At 39.4% G+C, this 21,393-nt stretch overlaps 1 protein-coding gene across 6 annotated transcripts in view; it reads right to left on the reverse strand.

Annotated features, from left to right (window-relative positions):
• Positions 1–21,393, reverse strand: part of CADPS2 (calcium dependent secretion activator 2) — a 567,905-nt gene that overhangs the window by 57,100 nt on the left and 489,412 nt on the right. For 4 of the 6 annotated variants that reach the window (XM_069588283.1, XM_069588279.1, XM_069588284.1 and 1 more), the window contains exons 19-23: positions 16,184–16,325; positions 12,392–12,547; positions 10,684–10,831; positions 9,942–9,956; positions 3,120–3,194 (exon numbers count right to left, since the gene is read on the reverse strand). In XM_069588283.1, coding sequence (XP_069444384.1) covers positions 3,120–3,194; positions 9,942–9,956; positions 10,684–10,831; positions 12,392–12,547; positions 16,184–16,325 — 536 coding nt within the window. The remainder of the gene's footprint in view (positions 1–3,119; positions 3,195–9,941; positions 9,957–10,683; positions 10,832–12,391; positions 12,548–16,183; positions 16,326–21,393) is intronic. The other 2 variants (XM_069588281.1, XM_069588282.1) reach the window with 2 other exon arrangements.

The following is a 21,393-nucleotide window of genomic DNA, read 5'->3' on the forward strand; positions in this document are numbered from 1 at the left end:
CTGATCTCTGGAACACCATTTCCTGAGTCAAATACACTAGTTTTGTGATTATCCAAACGCATTTGATATAGAAAAATTTAGGTTTCTTCCTTTGCCAGAAACAAATGCAGAGATGATGTGCAGCTCTGCCTGACTTTTCTGCACCCCCTCCTCCCCAAACCAAAACTGATTACAGTCTTTTTGCCCTGTTACCTATTTAAACCTTTGTGAATTGCATGTGTGTGAGTGCGTGCTCAGTCAGGCCTGACTGTGACGCCGTGGGCTGCAGCCTGCCAAGCTCCTCTGTCCATGAGACTCTCCAGGCAAGAATACTGGAGTGGGTTGCCATTTCCTCCTCCAGGGGATTGAACCCATGTCTCCTGCACTGGCAGGTAGATTCTTTACCACTGCGCCACCTGGTAAGCCCTATGAACTGCATGAAAAAAAAGTAAGGTGAAAACGTTAGTCACTCAGTCATGTCTGATTCTTTGCAACCCTGTGGACTATAGCCTGCCGGGCTCCTTTGTCTATGGAATTCTCCAGTCAAGAATACTGGAGTGGGTAGACATTTCCTTCCCCGGGGGATCTGGCAGATTCTTTATTTTCTGAGCCACCAGGGAAGCCCTTGCACTTTCAGTAGCTCCCTTTATGTATCGTTCTCACGAAAGACAACTTCCACAGAAGAACTGTGCTGACAGTGAGGCTCCATCTGGATAGAATTTCCCCGGATGGCTCACAGACAATGAAGGTGCTCTGCTAACTATGTCCCTGTGGCGGGCTGGTAGCACACTGCTGCTAAAAGCGGCTGGCTAGACTCCTGGGAGGGCAGGAACCTCCTGGTTCTTCCTCTAGGAGCTTCATTCTCCTGCGGTTCACCACCTCCCCAACCTGCCAGAAGGTTTTCCTGTTAACTCTTCTCCTTTGCCCTTGTTGGTGAGTGAGTGTTGCCAGTGCAGGTATTTCTGGGGTGGAAGCCACCAGAGCAAGAACAAATGGAAGGTGATGTTACTCCAAAATAATTTTTCTTTGTGACTTTTTTACACCTGAAGACCTGCTACCAGAGAATTTGGAAAACACACAAAATAAATTCTAAGAAATCCTCCATACCCTCCAATTAACTATAATCCCACCACCCAGATAAAAGCTCTGTTGACATTTTCAGGTTTATCTGTCTTTTCTGTATGTGATAACAATTCAGATCATAGTTTCCACTTCTAAATATTCAGCTTTTTTCCCATTTAACACTATATTATGAAACTTTAATATTATAGTCTTTGAAAGCAAACTTTCTTAATATAGATGTCCTAAAATTTACCACTGATCTCATGTTAAAGTTGATGCCAGTTTTTAATTAGAAATAATGTGACAACTATTAATGTATATAAATTTTGTGCCTCTCTCTGGGTAGTAAGAAAAAAATACAAAAAAGGATTTTAGGTGAATGGGCATCAGTGTACTTGATAGAGTTCTAAACTATCTTCTAGAAAGTTTGTAGCCATTTATACCTCCATATACAGAAAATTTGAGTGTCCCATTTGACCTTTCTAAAATCGAATGATAGCTTAAAAACATCTGTGCTAATTTCTAGAAGAATATATTATGTAAATTGTAGTTTTTTGGTATTGCTTAAATTAATGAGGCTTAACATTTTGCATGCTTACTGGGCATCTCTATCTTTTCTTTTCTAAGCAACATGTACTTGGGGACTTCCCTGGTGGTCCAGTGGTAAAGAGTTTGCCTTCCAACGCAGGAAGTGTGAATTTGATCCCTGGTTGGGGAACTAAGAACCCACATACTTTGTGGCTAAAAAACAAAAACAGAACAGAAGCAACCTTGTAGCAAATTCAATAGAGACCTTGAAAAAATAAACAACATGTCCTATGTCTGTTTACTGAATTGAAGGTGGCTTTTCCTTTGTATTTTTTTATTCTTTCGCATTCTGTATATACTTCTAATTGTTTTATGAAGTCTGATCTGGGGTTCTTCAATCAAGTATCTGTTCTTATGAAAGTGCCCCTCAGGGACCCATCCATCCTCTTTGCTCACTCTTTCAGCTTCCCAGGCTCTCAGGCTGTCCATCTCTTTTGCTATCAGACCCTGACCTCAAATGTCACCTATGGCAGTCTGTTCCACCTTGGTGCTAGTGCTAGTCGCTCAGTCGTGTCCGACTCTTCGTGACCCTATAGATTGTAGCCCACCAGGCTCCTCTGTCCATGAGGATTCTCCAGGTAAGAAAACTGGAGTGGGTTGCCATTCACTTCTCCCCAGGATCTTCCTGACCCAGGGTTTGAACCCAGGTCTCCTGCACTGCAGGCAGATTTTTACCATCTGACCACCAGGGAAGCCCTTACTGCTACTGCTGAGTCACTTCAGTCGTGTCCGACTCTGTGCGACCCCAGAGATGGCAGCCCACCAGGCTCCCCCGTCCTTGGGATTCTCCAGGCAAGAACACTGGAGTGGGCTGCCATTTCCTTCTCCAATGCAGGAAAGTGAAAAGTGAAAGGGAAGTCGCTCAGTCGTGTCTGACCCTCAGCGACCACATGGACTACAGCCTACCAGGCTACTCTGTCCATGGGATTTTCCAGGCAAGAGTACTGGAGTGGGGTGCCATTGCCTTCTCCGAGGGAAGCCCTTAGTGGAATTTTAAATGGAACACTCACTGATGCTTCATCACTACTTATACAACTCAAGGGCATAGCTTTTGTCAAAGATATCTGAAGGAAGTTGTGGGAGGCCTCTGAGAGTGGAGAACCTCAGACATCACCCTGTCAGCCTTTGTCCACCTGTGAGACTGGTTCTAGAGTCCCAGTGCTGCCACCACAACCAACAAGCTAATTCCAAGAACTGATGGCCACTCAACTCATCCCTAGAGACAAACAGTAAGAGAACGTGAGTGTGAAAGAGTAAGGGGTTACTGGACAAGAGAGTTATTTTTAGAAACTTTAGAAAGCCAAATTAATCATAAACAAAAACCCAAAAGTTACTGACAAAGAGTGTTCATAATTTGATCCTAATTTTTCTTAAAATACGAACTTTTTCACATCTACCTTAAAGTTATTATTTCTCAGTCAGGTATTTCGAAACCTAAGACACACATTTCTAAAAATTCACAGTTGAAAATTATATAAAGAATACCTTACCTTTGAAACTAGGAGTGAAATGATTTCTTTTACAGTGTTGTCAATCAAATCATCTATTTTGGAATGGTACTGCTGCTAGATATTAAAAGACAAAGATGCATTAGTTGAAGTGGACACAAAACTTACTTGTCATTAGGCATAAATGCTTTAAAGCTACTAGTTATGACATATCAGATTTACACAAAATGACCATTTTGCACCTTAGAAGAACAAAACCTTGAAAATGATCCACCAATCAACACTTTTTACATTGTGGGGTTTGAAAATTTTCCCATGTGCTCTGTTGAGTTAAGCAGCTAATGGGGTTATTATACAGATGAATTGAGTTCTTATTCTTATTCAGACAGAGGAATGTGAAGGATACTTTTTGTCTTCTCCTCTATAATTAAGGTGGCCGAGTATTTTTCTAAAGGGTTGGTTTAGCTGGAGAAGCAAAAAGACTGGAAAAAGATTTAATTAATACAGCATTTCATGTCTGACAACTCTCATTCATAAGTTATTTTAAATGTGTTCTAGAAATAAAATGAGCTCCCAATTGTTCTCGCTGAAAGGACCTTTTTATCAGCATGGGGAGCTGCAGTTTATACAATTCTTACAATATGCTCAAGCAAGGGCAAAATTAAAATTTCATCAACAAAGGTGATAGATGGTAACAAATTAATAGGCCATAAAAGGTACAATGAAACAGCACTCACTCCCCATAGTTTTTTTTACTGCTTCCTCATGAAAATGATGCCTTTAAGTAAATGCAAAAAAAAGATGTATTTAAAATAAACCTGAAAGACTCTTTATTTTTTGCCTTCTTTAGAGACTACTAGAGAGTTCTCTTCTTAAATTAGCAGGAGCTTTGGCTTCGGCGGTGTGTGAAGGCACATTCATTGAAACAGTAATTCTTCCTTTAGAAGCATTTATCTGACGGCTGATTGTCCGCAATAGCCACTTCACAGAAAATGTGACTTGTAAAGACTAACCCTATCTTGATGGTTCAAGGCTTCTTGGAACAGCTAACATAATGCATGGAGTAAAAGTACTCAGGTCAGTATAAACATTAGACCAACTTAACAGCTGCTGGTTGAATGGTTTCCAAAGATGGGAGTTTTTGAAAGCTATTTTTCCTTCTGAAAACATGTCTCAAAGTTTCCACACACAACAAAACATCAACTTAGGTCTGTTCTGGAACACGCAGGAATGAGGTCCCCCCACAGGCTTTCAAAGCAACAAGCCATCATCTACCTGCATAAATAATGAAGAAAGGAGGCAGAATTTTGGAGCACAGGGATTATTTTCTTTTCCTGCTTGAGTGTGTGTGTATGCCTGCGTGTATCTGTGTGTGTTGAGAAGAGATCTTAAATTAAGCACACATATATGAACAGGGAACTTTCTAGGCAAGTATTTTTCACTCAGGGAAAGAACATACTAAGTGTCTGTCTCACCTAAAGCCTTACTGATCCCCAAATTTATACTCCCCGAAGGACAAACAGAATGGAAGCCTAGAGGGTGGATTCCTACTGCTGTATTTTTTTGTTTTTTGTTTTTTTTTTCGCTTTCAGAACAGCTTGAAGAGAAGGAAAGGAAAAACAAAACAACAAAACAAAGAAAAGCAAGGTAGAAGAGGAAGAGCTTGAAACACCTGGCCTAAAAACCTGGCTGGTAGTTGAGATGACCAAGAAGACCCCAGAGGCGCAGGTACAAAAACATCACTTCCCCGTCCCCATGAACCCCCTCCTCCTAACTGAAACTGTTCCGCTGACCAGGCAGTGGAGGAGCTTATGCAAATGAGCTCTGCTGGCTCCCCCTTCCAGGCACTCTCTTTCATATCCTTCTCTCTCCAGATTTGCGCCTGTGTAGCAGGAGGAAATAAAAATAGCAGACTGAGGCTTCTCTTTGGGGTAGAAAAGGAAAGGGAAACAGGAGACGGGTTTCAAGCTACTCTCCTTCCTCTACATGGAAAGTGCTACAAAACATTCAGAGTCCCCTGAAGCTGCAAAGTTTCACCTTCTTGCGCATGCCTTATCCTCAGTGTTTATCTCTCTTTGCCATAACTTTCATTTTTAACTAATGAAATGGCATCAGAAAGCTATTGGATATAGAACAGCAGAGCTTCTACACATTTGACTTTTGGGTTGCACTGACTTTTGGCAATTTCTTAAAATCAAGAGATGAGCCACTACAGAGCTCATTTATTTCCTTTTTATTGAAAGGCAGGGAAAAGCAGGCTCTAGGAGCCATCCAATTCTCCTATAATGCACACCTTTAGACTGCTGTTTTCTTTCATGTTTAATCTAGCCAAAAGCAGAGGGAGGGAAAGAGAGCAAGTTAAAAAGGAAGAAGTGGGGTAGGAGGGAGGCTCAAGAGGAAGGGTACATGTGTATACTTATAGCGGATATGCACTGCTGTACAGCAAAAACTAACATAATATTGTAAGTTTTTGTAATCAATTATAATCAATTATACTCTGATTTTAAAAGTATATAATTTTAAAAGAGGGAAAAAAAGTATACATTTTAAATGTGTTACCCAGGGGGCAAACCTAAATAGTATAATCGTTGCTAGGTTGTTTTTTTTTTTTTAATGTGAGATTTTGGTGGTGCTAATGGTAAAGAACCTTCCTGTTGATGCAGGAGACACAAGAGAAGTGGGTTCAATCCCTGGGTTGGGAAAATCCCCTGGAGTAGGAAATGGGAACTCACTCCAATATTCTTGTCTGGAAAATTCCATGGACAGAAGAGCCTGGCGGGCTACAGTCAATGGGGCTGCAGAGAGCTGGCCACTACCAAGTGACTGAGCAGTAGTTTGCTGCTGTCAGTTTATCTGACCAGCTCTGACTTCACTAATACTAAATCTGAAAGCAGCTGGGAACTTCCAGAGTCTGCTCCAGCTGTACAGGTAGCAGATGTGGTCTAGGAGTACTCTGAGTGGAAATGTGGAGGTGGCTTCAGGATTCATATTTTACATACATACTCTGCAAACAGAATAACCCAGAAATGCCACATATAGGCAACAGAAAGTTAGCTAGAAAAAAGTTATTCATTAGGGGATCCAGATAGTTTCCAAAGACAATATAAACACACAAAGAGATCAAAACAGGTATGAACAGAATTTATCTGGAAACATGGACATTTCCTAAGCTAAAGTTGATAAGTTTTCATTTAGATTAGCAGACCAAATTTTTGTTCAAAACCTGCCAAATTTTTGTCTGCAACAATCAAAGCTTATAAAATTTCTATCAGAATATTTCAAGTTGGATCAATGATTCTACAAACTGGTACTTTCCAGATCATTCTTAGATGAATTCTTTCCAAACTGACCTCAAAAGTAAACTGTCGGTGCCCTGCTTCTCCATTAGGTGACTCTGCACTTGGATTAAGATGAACTTTGATGGTGACTGCAGCCATGAAATTAAAAGAAGCTTGCTCCTTGGAAGAAAAACTATGACCAACATAAACAGCATATTAAGAAGCAGAGACAATACTTTGCCGACAAAGGTCCATCTAGTCAAAGCTATGGTTTTTCTAGTAGTCATGGATGGATGTGAGAGTTGGACTATAAAGAAAGCTGAGTGTCGAAGAACTGATGTTTTTGAACTGTGGTGTTGGAGAAGACTCTTGAGAGTCCTTTGGACTGCAAGAGCAAACCAGTCAATCCTAAATTAAATCAGTTCTGAATATTCATTGGAAGGACTGATGCTGAAGCTCCAATACTTTGGCCATCTGATGTGAAGAACTGACTCATTGGAAAAGACCCTGATGTTGGGAAAGATTGAAGGTGGGCAGAGAAGGGGATGGCAGAGGATGAGATGGTTGGATGGCATCACCAACTAAATGGGCATGAGTTTGAGTAAGCTCTGGGAGTTGGTGATAGACAGGGAAGCCTAGTGTGTTGCAGTCCATGGGATTCCAAAGAGTCGGACATGACTGAGCAACTGGACTGACTGACTGAGGAATTTTTACTTCATGGAGCCCAGGGAATTCAGGTCAGGCACAGGTAAATATCAGGCACATGGGTAAATATCCTCATCTCACCTGACTGTTCTCATGCAGACATGTAAGAAATGAAGACTAGCCAAATGCCAGTGCAATCCAGCATTCTTAAAAATTTTGGTCCTTCTACTGGGACGATTTTAAAGGTATTAGATTGTTAGATCTGGAAATGGAAGTATTTTACTGCAATTGAAAACAAATCCCATGTATGTAGGGGTCCCTGAGTTGTTCTATTAATGTGTTTTCACTTTCAATGGATGAACCATGAGATACAGTGGGTCTGAGAGCATATGACTGCTGAAGGCCCATGCAGTCATCTGCTCTTTTGCAGGGATGGATAATGAGGATTTCTAAGCACTGGTGGTTTTCGGATCTCCACATCTGTCCCTGAGGGCCTGGCATGAGATTGCTGACTCATTACACACAGCTGTCACAAGAGCAGATCATTCGATCACTAATTACTCTATTAAATGCTGTTCCGGGCTGTGGCTGAGAGTGTCTGCATCATCGTAAGCCACGTAAGAAAGCAGAATGATAATTCAGGAGTCCAGAAGGGGCTTCACTGTGGGTAAGGAGTTGGTAAGCTTTTGTCCCAGCAATAATGATATGATAAATTCACTAGAGATTGTGCAGAGGCAATTCCCTTAAATCTAGAAAAAAATAAAATCTGCTAGGTTTACCTACATAGTATACTATATATCTTTATGAGTTTCCAAATTGTGTAATAATCCAGTTTTTTCAACAACTTTAATTTGTTGCTTGCTATACAATGGGGTCCTATGCATGGGCTCACCTATGCATGTAATGTATTCATCACTTTGCAATCATCCCCAAACTTGTCTTAAACACACCTGAGAGAGGAAAAGCCTGTGCAATTACATGTATATATTTCCTGGAGATTAAAAGCAAAGTATAAAATACTTCTTGTGCACGGAAACTCTTGTTTACCACTTTTCAGGGTTGCTAATGGGTTTTACACCTGCACATTTTGAAGTATATTAATTGTGTGAAAGTTGTGGGGAACTAATTGTCTCTGGTGAGAAGGTACAGGTGCAGACATAATGAACAACAGCAGATTACTCTTCAAAATCATCCACCTATTGATGTAAAGAATCATTTGACAATGCAACAATGTTTTGTCATTTGTGTGGGCGCCTGCTTTTCTTTCACAGTACTGGAGTGAGTTGTTTCTTACAGGGGAGGATTTTTCTTAAATGGGGATAACTGAACTGAAGATTTTTAATGCAGTGACAAAAATCAGTCTTCTCATTCAACAAACATTTACTATGTATCTATTGTGTGTCAGGCACGGCAGCGTATGTGAAAATAAGAACAAATGGATAGATTCAGTATTAATGGAAGAGGCAAGATGATTCCATAAACCTGATGAGAAATGGATGTGTGTATAAAGAGACAATGTTCTCAAGCAGACAATAAAAGGTTTACATCTGACCATAGAAAACCAAGAAGGTGATTATGAGCCATTGATAGCCAAACCAGCTGCCTACTCATTCGGATAATTAGAGATAATAAATCACGTTTCAAGAGATCAGAGAATGATAAAACTGAACACGCGATAACACGTATCAGCTCCTTACTGTGTCTGTAAGGTTGTATGCTGTGGTATTAGAAATACACTTTTTCCCCCTGAATTGCCCAAAGAATGAAATACGTGGATACGTGAACAAATTATGGCCAAATAGCTTATGTCTGTCTCTTGGTTAAATAAGCACGACATTCAAAACAGTGGACCTTCTTATCCTCTTTGTGTAGTATTGTGTGAGTGTGCTCAGCTGCGTCCGACTCACGAACTGTACCCAGTCTCCTCTGTCCATGGAATTTCTCAGGAAAGAATACTGGAGCAGGTTGCCATTTCCTCCTTCAGGGGATCATCCGGACCCAGAGACTGAACACATGCCTCTTGCATCTCCTGCACTGGCAGGCGGATTTTTTTCCCACTTGTCACCTGGGAAACCTCATCCTCTTAGTGGTTACCTATGTCCTTCTGCTTGGATTAGAGTTGTTAGCCCAGTGAAGAGTTGGTTCTGAGTTTGACTCCCATGCGTCAACTCTAAGACTTGTAAGATTTAACACATCCATAGAGCACAAGCATTTGACTTATTAAGAAAACATTTATTTAATCTAGTCAATTCTGTAAGGTACAAAGGGTTTTCAAACGATGTTCCTCCAAGGTTCTGGGTGGTGCCTTAAGAAAACCTGTGTATGGAAGGGGAAAGGCTCCTGACACAGGCCTGCCCTTCCCTGAATCTGATGATAGTGCTATCCCAGACCATCAGTAGGAGGAAAGGCTGTTATCACAGTGGGCATATCCCTCAATGAAATTTACAACTGGGTTCTTCTGTATGGAGTGACCTTAAGAGTGGCCTCCTGGTCCTCAAATTTACAGGCTACCCTGTATATATGCTATATATCATCTATAGCCCCTAACTCTAAATTCTTTTAATACTGTTAGTGAAAGTGTACACTACATATATATGCATCTTAAAAATGTTAATAATCACTCTGCTTCTGAATTTATTTAGAATTTAAAAAGGGTGAATTCACTTGGTTTTAAATAATTTTATCTTAAAAAATTGTAAAGCAGTCTGTTGATTCTGCAGCTCAACAGGGAAGAAACATTCCCTATGACATTACTTAAAGTGAAAGTATTTATATCTGTTTTAATGCATCTTTGGTATTGCTATGTAGTATTATACACATACACAACAACCAAAAACCTGAAAATGGAATTATTTTATTTTGAAAAGATGAACATAAAAAGGTACATTTATAAGAATAATAATTCAAATGAAAATGTGTGTGTGTTTTAAATGAAACTTACCCACTGACTATCAAACTGGATCATGCCATGAGGGAAAATAAAACACGATGAAGGAGAACATAAGGGAAAAATAAAGAAATGATGAAAAAGTAATTACAATGGGCAAAGATGCAACAAAATATTAACTTAAAGAGATAATCTAAGAAAAAGAGATCCATTTCACCCAATCACCACTCTCAACAAAGATAAAATCATGGGGTAAAATAAACTCTATTTCTGAATACAGAACCAAACAAAATAGAAATCAAATTGAAACAATGGGATATTCATTGAAAAAAGAAAAGACCAATTTTCCAGTATATTTCTACTTGATCTTTTTTTTTTTTTAAAAGGAAACTTTTGTGTAAATAAAATATTTCATGGGCTATTTTCTGGGCCTGTTTTTTGGATGCAAACTCTGGATACTCTATATTTGTATAAACAAAGCAAGTAGCTTTCTAGCTTTCTCATTTGTTTGTGAAAAGCAAGGTTTATGTAAATACACAACACCTAAGCCATTAAAAGGTATATCTGAAATTCAATGGCCACTTGTAAAATTTGGGGCAGTCTTTGTATTAAAAAGAAGAAACAGATAAGAGCAAAGAATAAAGGGGCATTCCATTATTATAATACAGAAAAGTTTAAACACTTATATGGGGAACTAGGTCTTTTTCATCTAGTCAAGTAAGAAACTTCTGGAAACAGCATGTCCTTCTCTGCGAAGGCACCCTACATTACCACATGTGACATTCAATCCACTTACCTCCTGTCCTCCATCCAGGGCACAGAGCTTGGTGCTTTGCTTTTTGGCATCAACTAGCACATTAAACATCGTACACATAGAAGCTGGAATGCGCAGGTCAGTGGTTTTGCTTGCCTTTTGCAGCTTGAGTTCGAATGCGGTTCTTGTTCTATTCATTAAAACATGAATTCAGAGTAAGAAATCTGACATGTTCCCCCTGATTTGTAAAAGTGAAATCAACACTACAAGATGCTAATTTAAAACATGCAAATACGGAGTGTGGCCTTGCCTGGGAGCTGGGAGGTAGGATGCTCTTCTTTTTAGGTGTCTTGCATGAAAGATCAGACTGTGATGCTACTTGGATACTCACTCAGACAGTTAAGTGAAACCGTGAAGTTTTTCCATTCAAAGTACACACTAGATGTCTGCATGAGTATCCAAGTAGTATACTAAAGCAGAACAAATCCTTTGTGTGAGGGTTTACCAAATTAAAAAAAGGACAAGTTTGGGAAAAACTAAAACACATAATTAATGTGCAACACAGAATATATAATTCTTTTATGTCACTTAGTTTCTCTTCAAACACTTGAAGTTGCATTTAGGTGTTTTTTTTTTTTTTTAAAAAAAAAGAAACTGCATAATAGATGATTCGGAAATGGTTTTGCTAAAATGTCCAAAGAATATCCATAGATTTGATACATTAGCATCACAGATGCCAAACCTGATATTTTTTAAACATTAAATAATCTAATTCATGGCTTTGCTTTACAAAGCCATTAAACATTATTTTAAAGAGAGAATTTTTCTTGCTTTGAAGATTTCAGTATTATCCAGTTGCTCCAACCAGAATTTGTTATTCCAATACGCTGCCTGCATTGCTCTTGTATATCTCATGAACAAAGGCAATGGGGAAAATAATGCTAATTAGGATGAAATGCTGATTTTGTAAAAAGTATTAAATACAATAAAAGTGCATGTGGAAGAATTGAAAGCCTCATAACTTATTTCTGGTTAAGTTCTGAAGAATGTAAATGGACACTTGGAACTCATCTGATATGGATAAGAGAATACCAGAAAACAGAACAATTGATGGCAATGATCATCACTGAAGTTTGCCACGTCGTTTCACAGCACATGAACACAGTACATAATGCATAAAGTACTTAACAGATCTCTTCCATGTCTCAGGAAGCACTGCCTTGGGGATTTAAAGTACAGCATCCCCAGAGATAACAATAAGCACAACAGAAAGGGTTAATATGGGTATGGGTACTATGGCTGAGAGCAATGGTTTATTGTTTGGTCGCTAAGTTGTGTCCAGCTCCTTGTGACTTCATGGACTGGAGCCCACCAGGTTCCTCTGTTCATGGGATTCTCCAGGCAAGAATACTGGAGTGAGTTGCATGCCCTCCTCCAGGGGATCTTCCCAACCCAGGGACTGAACCCGCTTCTCTGATGTCTCCTGCATCAGCAGGCGGGTTCTTTACCACCAGTGCCACCTGGGAAGCCCGAATGGCAATGGTCAGGAGACCTGAAAAAAAGGAGTGGGCCAATTGTATCAAGTACATTCATCCTCAGAGTTTAGGTTGAAGTACGTAATGGCCTTTAAATTTTGGAAAGCTATACATATTGAAACCTTTCTTGTGACAGTTATGTAAAATGTACTTGGTGAAATGTGGTATTTCGGGTGCTTGGCAGAGTAAGAAGCAACTTGAAAATACACGTCTACCTTTTGACACAGGCTTCTATCATGTCACTGGCCATTAGTTTAAGTCTTTGCTCTAAGTGATGGGCAAATTCTTGTTCTGGCCAGTGAAGATCAAAGACAAACATTTGCAGTGCATCAAGTTTCCAAAAAAGGTCTTCTGATGTTGCTGAGCCATTGCTAGAAGAAAAAGGAAGAACGAACATTGTGAACTTCCACTATTAGCTACATGGATCACCCATTCATTGTTTTCTTTTTTTTTTTCTGTTATCAATTGTTGTCAGTGAAAAAATGCCACATAAAACCTCTAAGGATCAATACTTTCTTTGCTAAACCTCCTAATTTTCCCTTTTCACTTCTTCTTAATGAATGAGGCAAGGCAAGGAGAACAAAATAGAAATATAGCAGTAAAGTGTCATAAAAAGGGGTCAAATAATGGGTAATGATCTTTACTAAAGAAAAAAATAAAATTATATACATAGGAACAGACAAATGTTCTTTACCAACCTCTAGGATAAACATAAAATACATGTTTCCTCCTAGAAATTCAAAGAAGTATGTTTTATGCAAGAAAATCCATATGATGGCAACTATAAGCTTCACCCAACTCATGCGTATATGCTCCCGTCACCATGATGCCTTCTGTTTGTCTTCACGTATGTTGCCTTCGGGGCTTTCAATTTCTCAGTTACAGGTAAAGGTGAAACAGGTACCAGGAATGAAGTAATAGATTGGGTAGGGAAGCAAATCTTGCCTCTATTTTGAAATGCTTTGGGCCTTTTCTCGCTCATGATTAAACCTTACTTAGTACAGGTATGGTCTAACAGAGAAAGGTGCTCTCAAGCTGGAGCAACATCATCTATTTCAGGTCCTTCCATCTATATAACCAAGAAGCCAAGGTCTGCTATGCCTTCACTACTATGGTAAGGTTACTCTAGGGACCATGTTTTCACACCGTGCAAGGAGGTAATTTGTGTCAGAGTATATAATATTTGGGCCAATGATAGTATTATATACTTTCCATTAACCTAGTGTACAGCCTAAGAGGAAAAGAGATGATGTGAAAATAACAGTCCTATGTATACTGCAACTTAATTCTAAAAGAGAGCAAAAGAAAAAGAAACAAAAACTGCTGTATGATTCATTTCTGCTTAGCTTTCCAACATGTAACATACACTAATCTGAAATTTCTGTTTCAGGTTTGTAAAAGAAAAATTCTAAGATAAACTAATTTATCACAAGGGCATGGTGGAAAATTTTTATAAAGAAAAATTCTTTTAAATAACCACATTGTTTAGCTAAACATATCTTAATTAGTCAGCTTAAAAACAATCACCTCCTGCTCTGGCTAATTAAAGGCTTCTTTCTATGCTCTTGCTCCCCCACCGCCTCAGCATCTCAGCTCCATCACCAATCTACTCTGCTCTCCTCCTCCCATTCTGCCCGTAATTCCTCATGATCTCAACTAGCCAAGATGTCCTCAGAGTTGAATTCTTAAGGGAGCAATCACAGCAAAGCAGTGAACATTACCCACAGCACTTTCTTCACTTACTGTCTCCAAACCGTAATATTCAGTGCCCCCAAAGTATCATTAAACAAAAGAACCAGAGAACCATACTGACACTGCTGCAAAAAATTTTTGAGAAAACACTATATTTAGTTCTTCATTTTGCCGCTTATATAATAAAAATAGGTGAAAAAAATCAAGAAGCAAAATCCTCTGGTACACTTACAGTGTGCAGTTTGGTAGATTAGAAGAACTATGTTTTAAGAGTAACTGAATGTAATTGGCAAAGAAGCAAATTTATTTCTTCTAATTTTTCAACAAAACAACAGCAACAAAACCCACCATTAAGACAAAACCCCAAATAGTAAAGGTAGAATTCTAATACAAATGGACTTTCTCATAATATGTGACAAATAAACCTTTATAGGGAATATGGATATATGTTTTCTGTTCTGTGATCCTGTTACGGAATGATTCTAAACGATACATATGCTTAATTGGGAATGTAATTAAGGTAACAAGTGTTTGATACAATTAAATAGATGAAAAATGTAAATAGGTGTTCTCTCAAGCTGGCATGTATAACCTGCAATTTATTCATAACTTTTTCATTTTGAAATTACTTCTGATTAGTGACCTATCCCTAAAAGTATTAATCACAGGTTAAAGAATCCAAATGTGAAAAATGGAGTGAGATAATTTCCTGAAAATGCCAGCAGTAAACTTACCTTACTGGCATTCACTCCTAGAGCTGAAAGAGCCAGAATTTTACAGACAGGGAGAGAATTGGACGAGCGTCTATTAAGACGATTTATACAAATGTGGGTTCAAAGCTTGTCATTTGCCGGCTCTGTGACACTGACAAGGTCTGCCTTTTAACTCTTTAATGACTTAGTTTCCTTAACTGGAAACAGGGGAAAGTGATATTTACCTCACAGGGTTGTCACAAGGCTTAACCAAGATAAAGGATTTGGCCCTCTATCTCAATTAATGGTAGCTAAGTTTCTTCTTTGAATTATTATTTTTTCTAGCTGACTTCATGTGAGATCTTGTGCAAAGCGTGGGCTATTACTGAGCTCATTTCATTTCTGTGAGGCTCCAACTTTTGGAAACGATTCATTATGGGTAATGATGATTGGTGATAATGTAATAATAATTATGGTAATAACAATCATAATCTGGATTGTAGTTATATAGTAGTTATCATTTATGGAGACCCTAGGCTGTGCCAGGCTCTTTTCACAGTTTTTAAAAAATCCTCCCCAAAACATCTTTAAATTAGATGTCATAACCATTTTAGAGCTGAGGAAACTGAGGTTAAGGAAGACTTAATGATGAATAAGCTAAGCTAATGATGAATAAGGATCTAAAAGTAGGGCTGATCGATTTCAAAGCCCATGTCTTTTTCACTTTAATGACTCTCATTTACCAAATCTGCAATAGGGAGGCTTGTGACAATCTGGAGTTAATAAATATGGTTTGTAATAATATAAAGATTATTTAAAAATAACAAGATGCAACAAATGGTACATGAAAGGACAAAAGAAGACTTGCTGGTACTGAGAAACAAAGGACAAACCCTTCTCTGCAACCAGCATTATTGTTTCTTTAAAGGTGAGACTAAGATAAAAGCAGGAAAAGATTGTGTTCTTAAAACTATTCTTACAAAGGTTTTTCTACATAGACAAGATAAATCACACAACTGGAGTCAACAAAGGATCCTGGACATACACAGCACTAACCACACTGCTTGCCTGAGTACAGAAAACTCCGGTTATATCACTTAGACTAGAGTCACAACCTAGGGCACAAAATGACCCTGCCCCACAGATCACATATGAACATCAAAGCTGGGAGTACTTTAAAAAAAAATCTATATTATGTATCATTGATATGCTAAGCTTAGCTTAATAGCTTCAAAAACTCAAACAAATAAAACCAAAACATAGTATTCCTCCACCAATGATGGTAAATGCCATGCAATCTAAACACGTTTGCACAGAACACAGCCCAGGCCATGCACCAGCTAACACACCACCAGGAAAGAAGTGAGGGATACACACGTGGACTCATATAAAGAAGCCATCCACGAAGGAGTAGAAAAGCTAGGAATCTGTGGAAGATTAAGAGGCAGACTTGGAACTTTTGGAAGAGCTACATTGGGAAGACTGTTGGCGATATTCCTGTAAAGAAACAAACAACGTGGGAAGGGACCACCATAAGCAATAACTACAGATGGCCATGTGTAAAGTCATAAGGGCAGGATAGAAGAGACAGGGGCTCTGTGGACACTGTTGCAAGATACCTACTTGACAGGCTGCCATGTCTCTTGCTCAAAACCTCTGTGAATTGACTGAGCGATGGAGGACTCCATGAGATCCACGTAGCGGACAACCAAGGGCACAAAGATTTCTTGCAAGTGTTTATGAAATTTTCCGTTACATAAAAGTGCTGAAATAGTCAAGCAGAAACAGAGTTTGTCAGAGGGCTTATAGCAGGCATCTGGAAAATATGGATGAAAAACTTTTATGGAAAGAGTATCACATAGAATCAATAAAATACAGAGAACAACGGGCTTTGTTCCTCATACCGGATATCACACAATGAAAACTAACCAAGAGATATAGTCACCTTCTCCATATGGCTGTCAAAACCATAAATGTATCTCTATAAAATCTTCCTGGCACGTGGTATGGTTTTATTTTCTAAAAGGTTTAGCTCACGAAGCATTTGGCCGCTTGTTGGAGATTCAAACGAACTGTGGAGTGCCCTAAAGATCTTGACACATGTAAATATGGCAATTAACCAGTTATAATCCTCGTGGGCTTCCCAGGTGGCGCTAGTGGTAAAGAATCCGCCTGCCAGTCCACGAGACATAAGCGATGTGGATTAGATCCCTGAGTCAGGAAGATCCAGGAGGGCATGGCAATCCACTTCAGTATTCTTGCCTGGGAATACTGGGTAAGTCCCAATTCTTGGGACTTCCCTGTAGCTTAGATGGTAAAGAATCTGCCTGAAATGCAGGAGACTTAGGTTTGATCCCTCAGTCAGGAAGATCTCCTGGAGAAGGAAACGGCAACACACTCCAGTACTCTTGCCTGGGGAATTCCATGGACTCAGGAGCCTGGTGGGCTCCAGTCCATGAGGTGGCAAAGTCAGACATGACTGTGCAGTTAGCACACATTCTTGCCTGGAGAGTCCCACGGACAGAAGAGTCTGGCGAGCGAGAGTCTATGACGTGGCAGGAGTCAGACACAACTGAAAAGATTTGGCATGCATACATAATCCCTGTGGTATGCTGTGTAGCACAGAACTAAACCTATTCAATTCTAAAAGATAGTCTGCTTGCTTCTAAGAGATATACTAGTTTAACTCACCAGGAGGGTGACTGTGGCCTTGGGAATGTCTGTTCCACTTTATGAACTTTTTTTTCTTAATCACTCACTTCTCCATGAGTGTATGTAAAAAAAGTCAGCGTATCACATGCATTTTTTAGCTGCCCATTAATCTTCAGTGAATTGTGATGTAGTAATAGAACAAACATCCTACCTAACGTCATTGCAGGAGTCTAAGAGTTGATACTACTAGGACAGGACTGCTGGACAAGATGCACTTTACCTCCACTAAGAGAAGAGATGGCTGCTTTCTATGCACAGGTCACAACTGTATTAGAATAGCCAGTGCTGTGGATGGAATGTCCATGTCCAAAATTCATATGTTGAAATCCTAACTCCCATTCCCCAGTGGTTCAGCATGTAAAAAATCAGCCCACAAAGCAGGAGACACAGGAGACGTGGGTTCAATCCCTGGGTCTGGAAAATCCCCTGGAGAAGGAGATGGCAACCCACTCCAGTAGTCTTGCCTGGAAAATCCCATGGACAGAGGAGCACTGCTGCTAAGTTATTTCAGTTGTGTCCCACTCAAATGACGTAGCAGCAGCGCTCCTCTGTCCATGGGATTTTGTGGGCTACAATCCTTGGGGTTGCAAAGAGTTGGACAGAACTGAGTGACTGAGGACAGTAAGCACATTAATATGATGGTCTTAGGAGATGGAGTCTTTGGGAAGTGATTAGGTCTAGGGCAGAGCCCTCAACAACAGGATCAGGACCCTTCTTAGAGACCCTAAAGACAATCCCTGGACCCTTGCACCATGTAAAGTTACAGTGAGAAGATGGTTGGCGGTGAACCAGGAAATCTAGCCCTCCCTAGACACTGAATCTGCTGGTGCTTTGATGTCAGACTTCCCAGCCTCCAGAACGGTAAGGAAGAAATTTCTGTGACTTATTAGCCACCCAGTGTGAGGTATTCTGTTGTGGTAGCTGGAACGAACACAGTGTGTGCCCAAGTTGCACCATGAAAGAAGAGAAATTCTGTAGGAAAATACTAAGTAATGCTAAGCAATTGTCAACAAAGAATTTGTCATTTTTCAGATGCTAGCACATATTTCTCAAGGGGACATCCTAAACTCAGTTATGATTTCTTTAAATAACCTTCAAAGTGAAAATGTATTCATTTAAAAAAGTACTCTGTGGTTACCAAAGGTATTTCTTAAGAGATGGCATTTGAGCTGAGCCTAAATGATAGGGGAGCCTTGCATGGAAGATTTAGAGGGAAAGTTTCTGGGAAGGAATGAGTTGGGGTGCTTCTAGTAAAACAAAAAAGCTGATATGGCAGCAGCAGAGTGAGGGAGGGGGAAGAATACTCCCAGGTAATGTCTCAATGGTAGGACTCTGTGAAAAGGACGAATTTTACTGGGGAGCGGGATGCATTCTTATTTTTATTAAGAGAGGAGTGACATGATATCGTCTCTCTGGCTGCTGTGTGGAGCGGCAGTAGGTGCCAAAGGGTGGAAGCAGAGAAGAAGGTGAATACTCAGTCCTTTTCTACTACAGACCAGATGAAAAGCTGATGCTGTTGGTGGTGGCAGAGGTAGGAGGAGATGCGGAAAAGGCTCATCAGTCATCCCATTTCTTTTCTTTCCCAGCAGGATGAATGTGCTTTACAATACTGTGCTATATACTTAAAGTTGCCGAGAGAGTAGATCTCAAATGTTCTTACCAAGCCCCCTGCTCGAAAAACTGTAGCCATGTGAGGTGAAGGATGTGACGACTAACCTTGATGCATTAATCACATCAATACAAAAGTATATCAAATTACTGCATTGCACACTGTAAACTTACACAGTGTTAAATGCCGACTATCTCAATACTTTTGTTTATACGAATTTGAACAGCTGTATATGCTTATAGTTACTAATCCAATTACTAGAACATATTACTATTGGCTTGGCCAAAAAGGTTGTTTGTTTTTTTTCTGTAACATCTTATGGAAAAACCAGAATAAACATTTTAACCAATCCAACAGTATTCTCTTCATAAAATATTCGGCCAAATACACCAAATTCCTCATAATCTCTCTCAGGGCAAAAATACTTCTTCAAAAACCTAAAGTGAAGTCGCTCAGTTGTGTCCAACTCTTTGCAACCCCATGGACTGTAGCCTACCATGCTCCTCCATCCATAGGATTTTCCAGGCAAGAGTACTGGAGTGGGTTGCTATTTCCTTCTTCAGGGGATCTTCCAGACCCAGGGATCGAACCTGGGTCTCCCACATTGTAAGCAGATGCTTTACCATCTGTGCCACCATGGAGATCTATATAACAAGTATAGATCAAAACCTAAACAGTGTTTTAAAACTTGGGCAAAGTATGTGATGTTTACCATGGCAGCACTAATAAGAAAACGCTCACAATCTCTTTAATTTAGTGATTCTAAAATTGGTCAGAGGCTGAAAACTACAGACACACGAACAAGGACCAGGAAGTTATTCCCAAGTACAGAAGGAAACACAACACTGTGGTTTTTCTGAATCTCTAATTGACATAGTTTAGCATTTTTTTTCAGGTGTAATAATCTTTACTGGCTTATCTATATGATAAAAGATTTCCCACTAAAGTGAGAATGATAATCATATTAACAATAAATGTCCTATGGAGGAGACTCATGTTATTTTAATGATGTTTTTGTTAACACACTGAAAGGAGCTTTATTTATTCCTAGAAAGGTAGAAGGTACTATAGATCATGTAATTCAATTCCTTTTACCAAATGGCTTCCCTGGTGGTTCAGACAGTAAAGAATCAGTCTGCAATGTGGGAGATCTGGGTTCGATCCCTGGATTGGGAAGATCCACTGGAGGGGGGCATAGCAACCCAATCCAGCATTCTTGCCTGGAGAATCCACATGGACAGAGGAGCCCGGTGGGCTACAGTGCATGGGGTCACAAAGAGTCAGACATGACCGAATGACTAGGAACACATAAGTAAGGATGCTTACTCAATAAATCACTGCAGTAAGAAAATTTAAAAGTATATACGCTAACCTGAATTTATTGGATCTCTACTTCAGAAATCTCCTTATGCTCCTCCTCCACCTTCTTCTCTTTGTTATCATTAGCATTTCTGAACTGTCAGTACTATGTTAAGTTCCTTTCTAGGTATTCTCTCATTTAATCATCACAAATGCTCTGTGAGGGAAGTGTTATTATTATTATTTTTTTCAATCTCTTCAATATAGGAGACTGAGGCACAAATCATTTAGGACACTTGGCCAAGTCACTTAGTCATTAGACAGTACAACAAGGATTTGATATCAGAACCCCTTCTTAACTTTCAGATTATAATACTTGCTGTTTAGTCACCAAGTTGTGTCCAATTCTTTCGTGACCCCATGGACAGTAGCCTGATAGGCTCCTCTGTCCATAGGATTTTTACCAGGCAAGAATACTGAAGTGGGTTGCCATTTCCTTCTCCAAAGAGTCTTCCCAACCCAGGGATCAAACCTGCATCTCCTGCATTGGCAGGTGGATTCTTTACCACTGAACCACCTGGGAAGCTAATACTATTTTTTCTCAATTTTAGTTACCATAAACTATTATCATGCTCTCTATTCATTTACATATCTGTTCAACTTACTATCATCATATTAGCATCTTTTAAGATCTAGAAATGTCGTAAACTCTTCTGGGTTAAAAAAAGAAAAAAAAACCCTGCAAATGACAAACACACTACACCATATCTTAGATGACTTACATGTATTCGGAATTAGAATTTTTGAAAACTGTTACAACATGAAAAAGTGAAAAGGTTAGCAAAACCATTATATTCAATGAATTGAAAAGTGAACTAAATTGGGAAACATGATTTATCCAGCTCTTCTTCTTTCTCAAGATTGTTTTGGCTCTTTGTGGCCTTTCAGCAATTCTACTCCTGTGTATATGTCTGAAAAAAACAAGAACACTAATTTGCAAGGATATATGCACCCCAATGTTCATAGCAGCATTACTTACAATTGTTAAGATATGGAAGCAACCTAGGTGTTTATCGACAAATGAATGGAGAAAGAAGCACACTTATGTGTGCCCATATATAGACAATGGAATACTACTCAGCCATTCAAAAAGATATTTCGCCAACAGCAGCAACACTGATGGACTTGGAAGGCACTATGCTAAGTGAAATAA

This window comes from Ovis canadensis, chromosome 4 (genome assembly GCF_042477335.2).
Source record: "Ovis canadensis isolate MfBH-ARS-UI-01 breed Bighorn chromosome 4, ARS-UI_OviCan_v2, whole genome shotgun sequence".
NCBI classification, from domain to species: domain Eukaryota; kingdom Metazoa; phylum Chordata; class Mammalia; order Artiodactyla; family Bovidae; genus Ovis; species Ovis canadensis.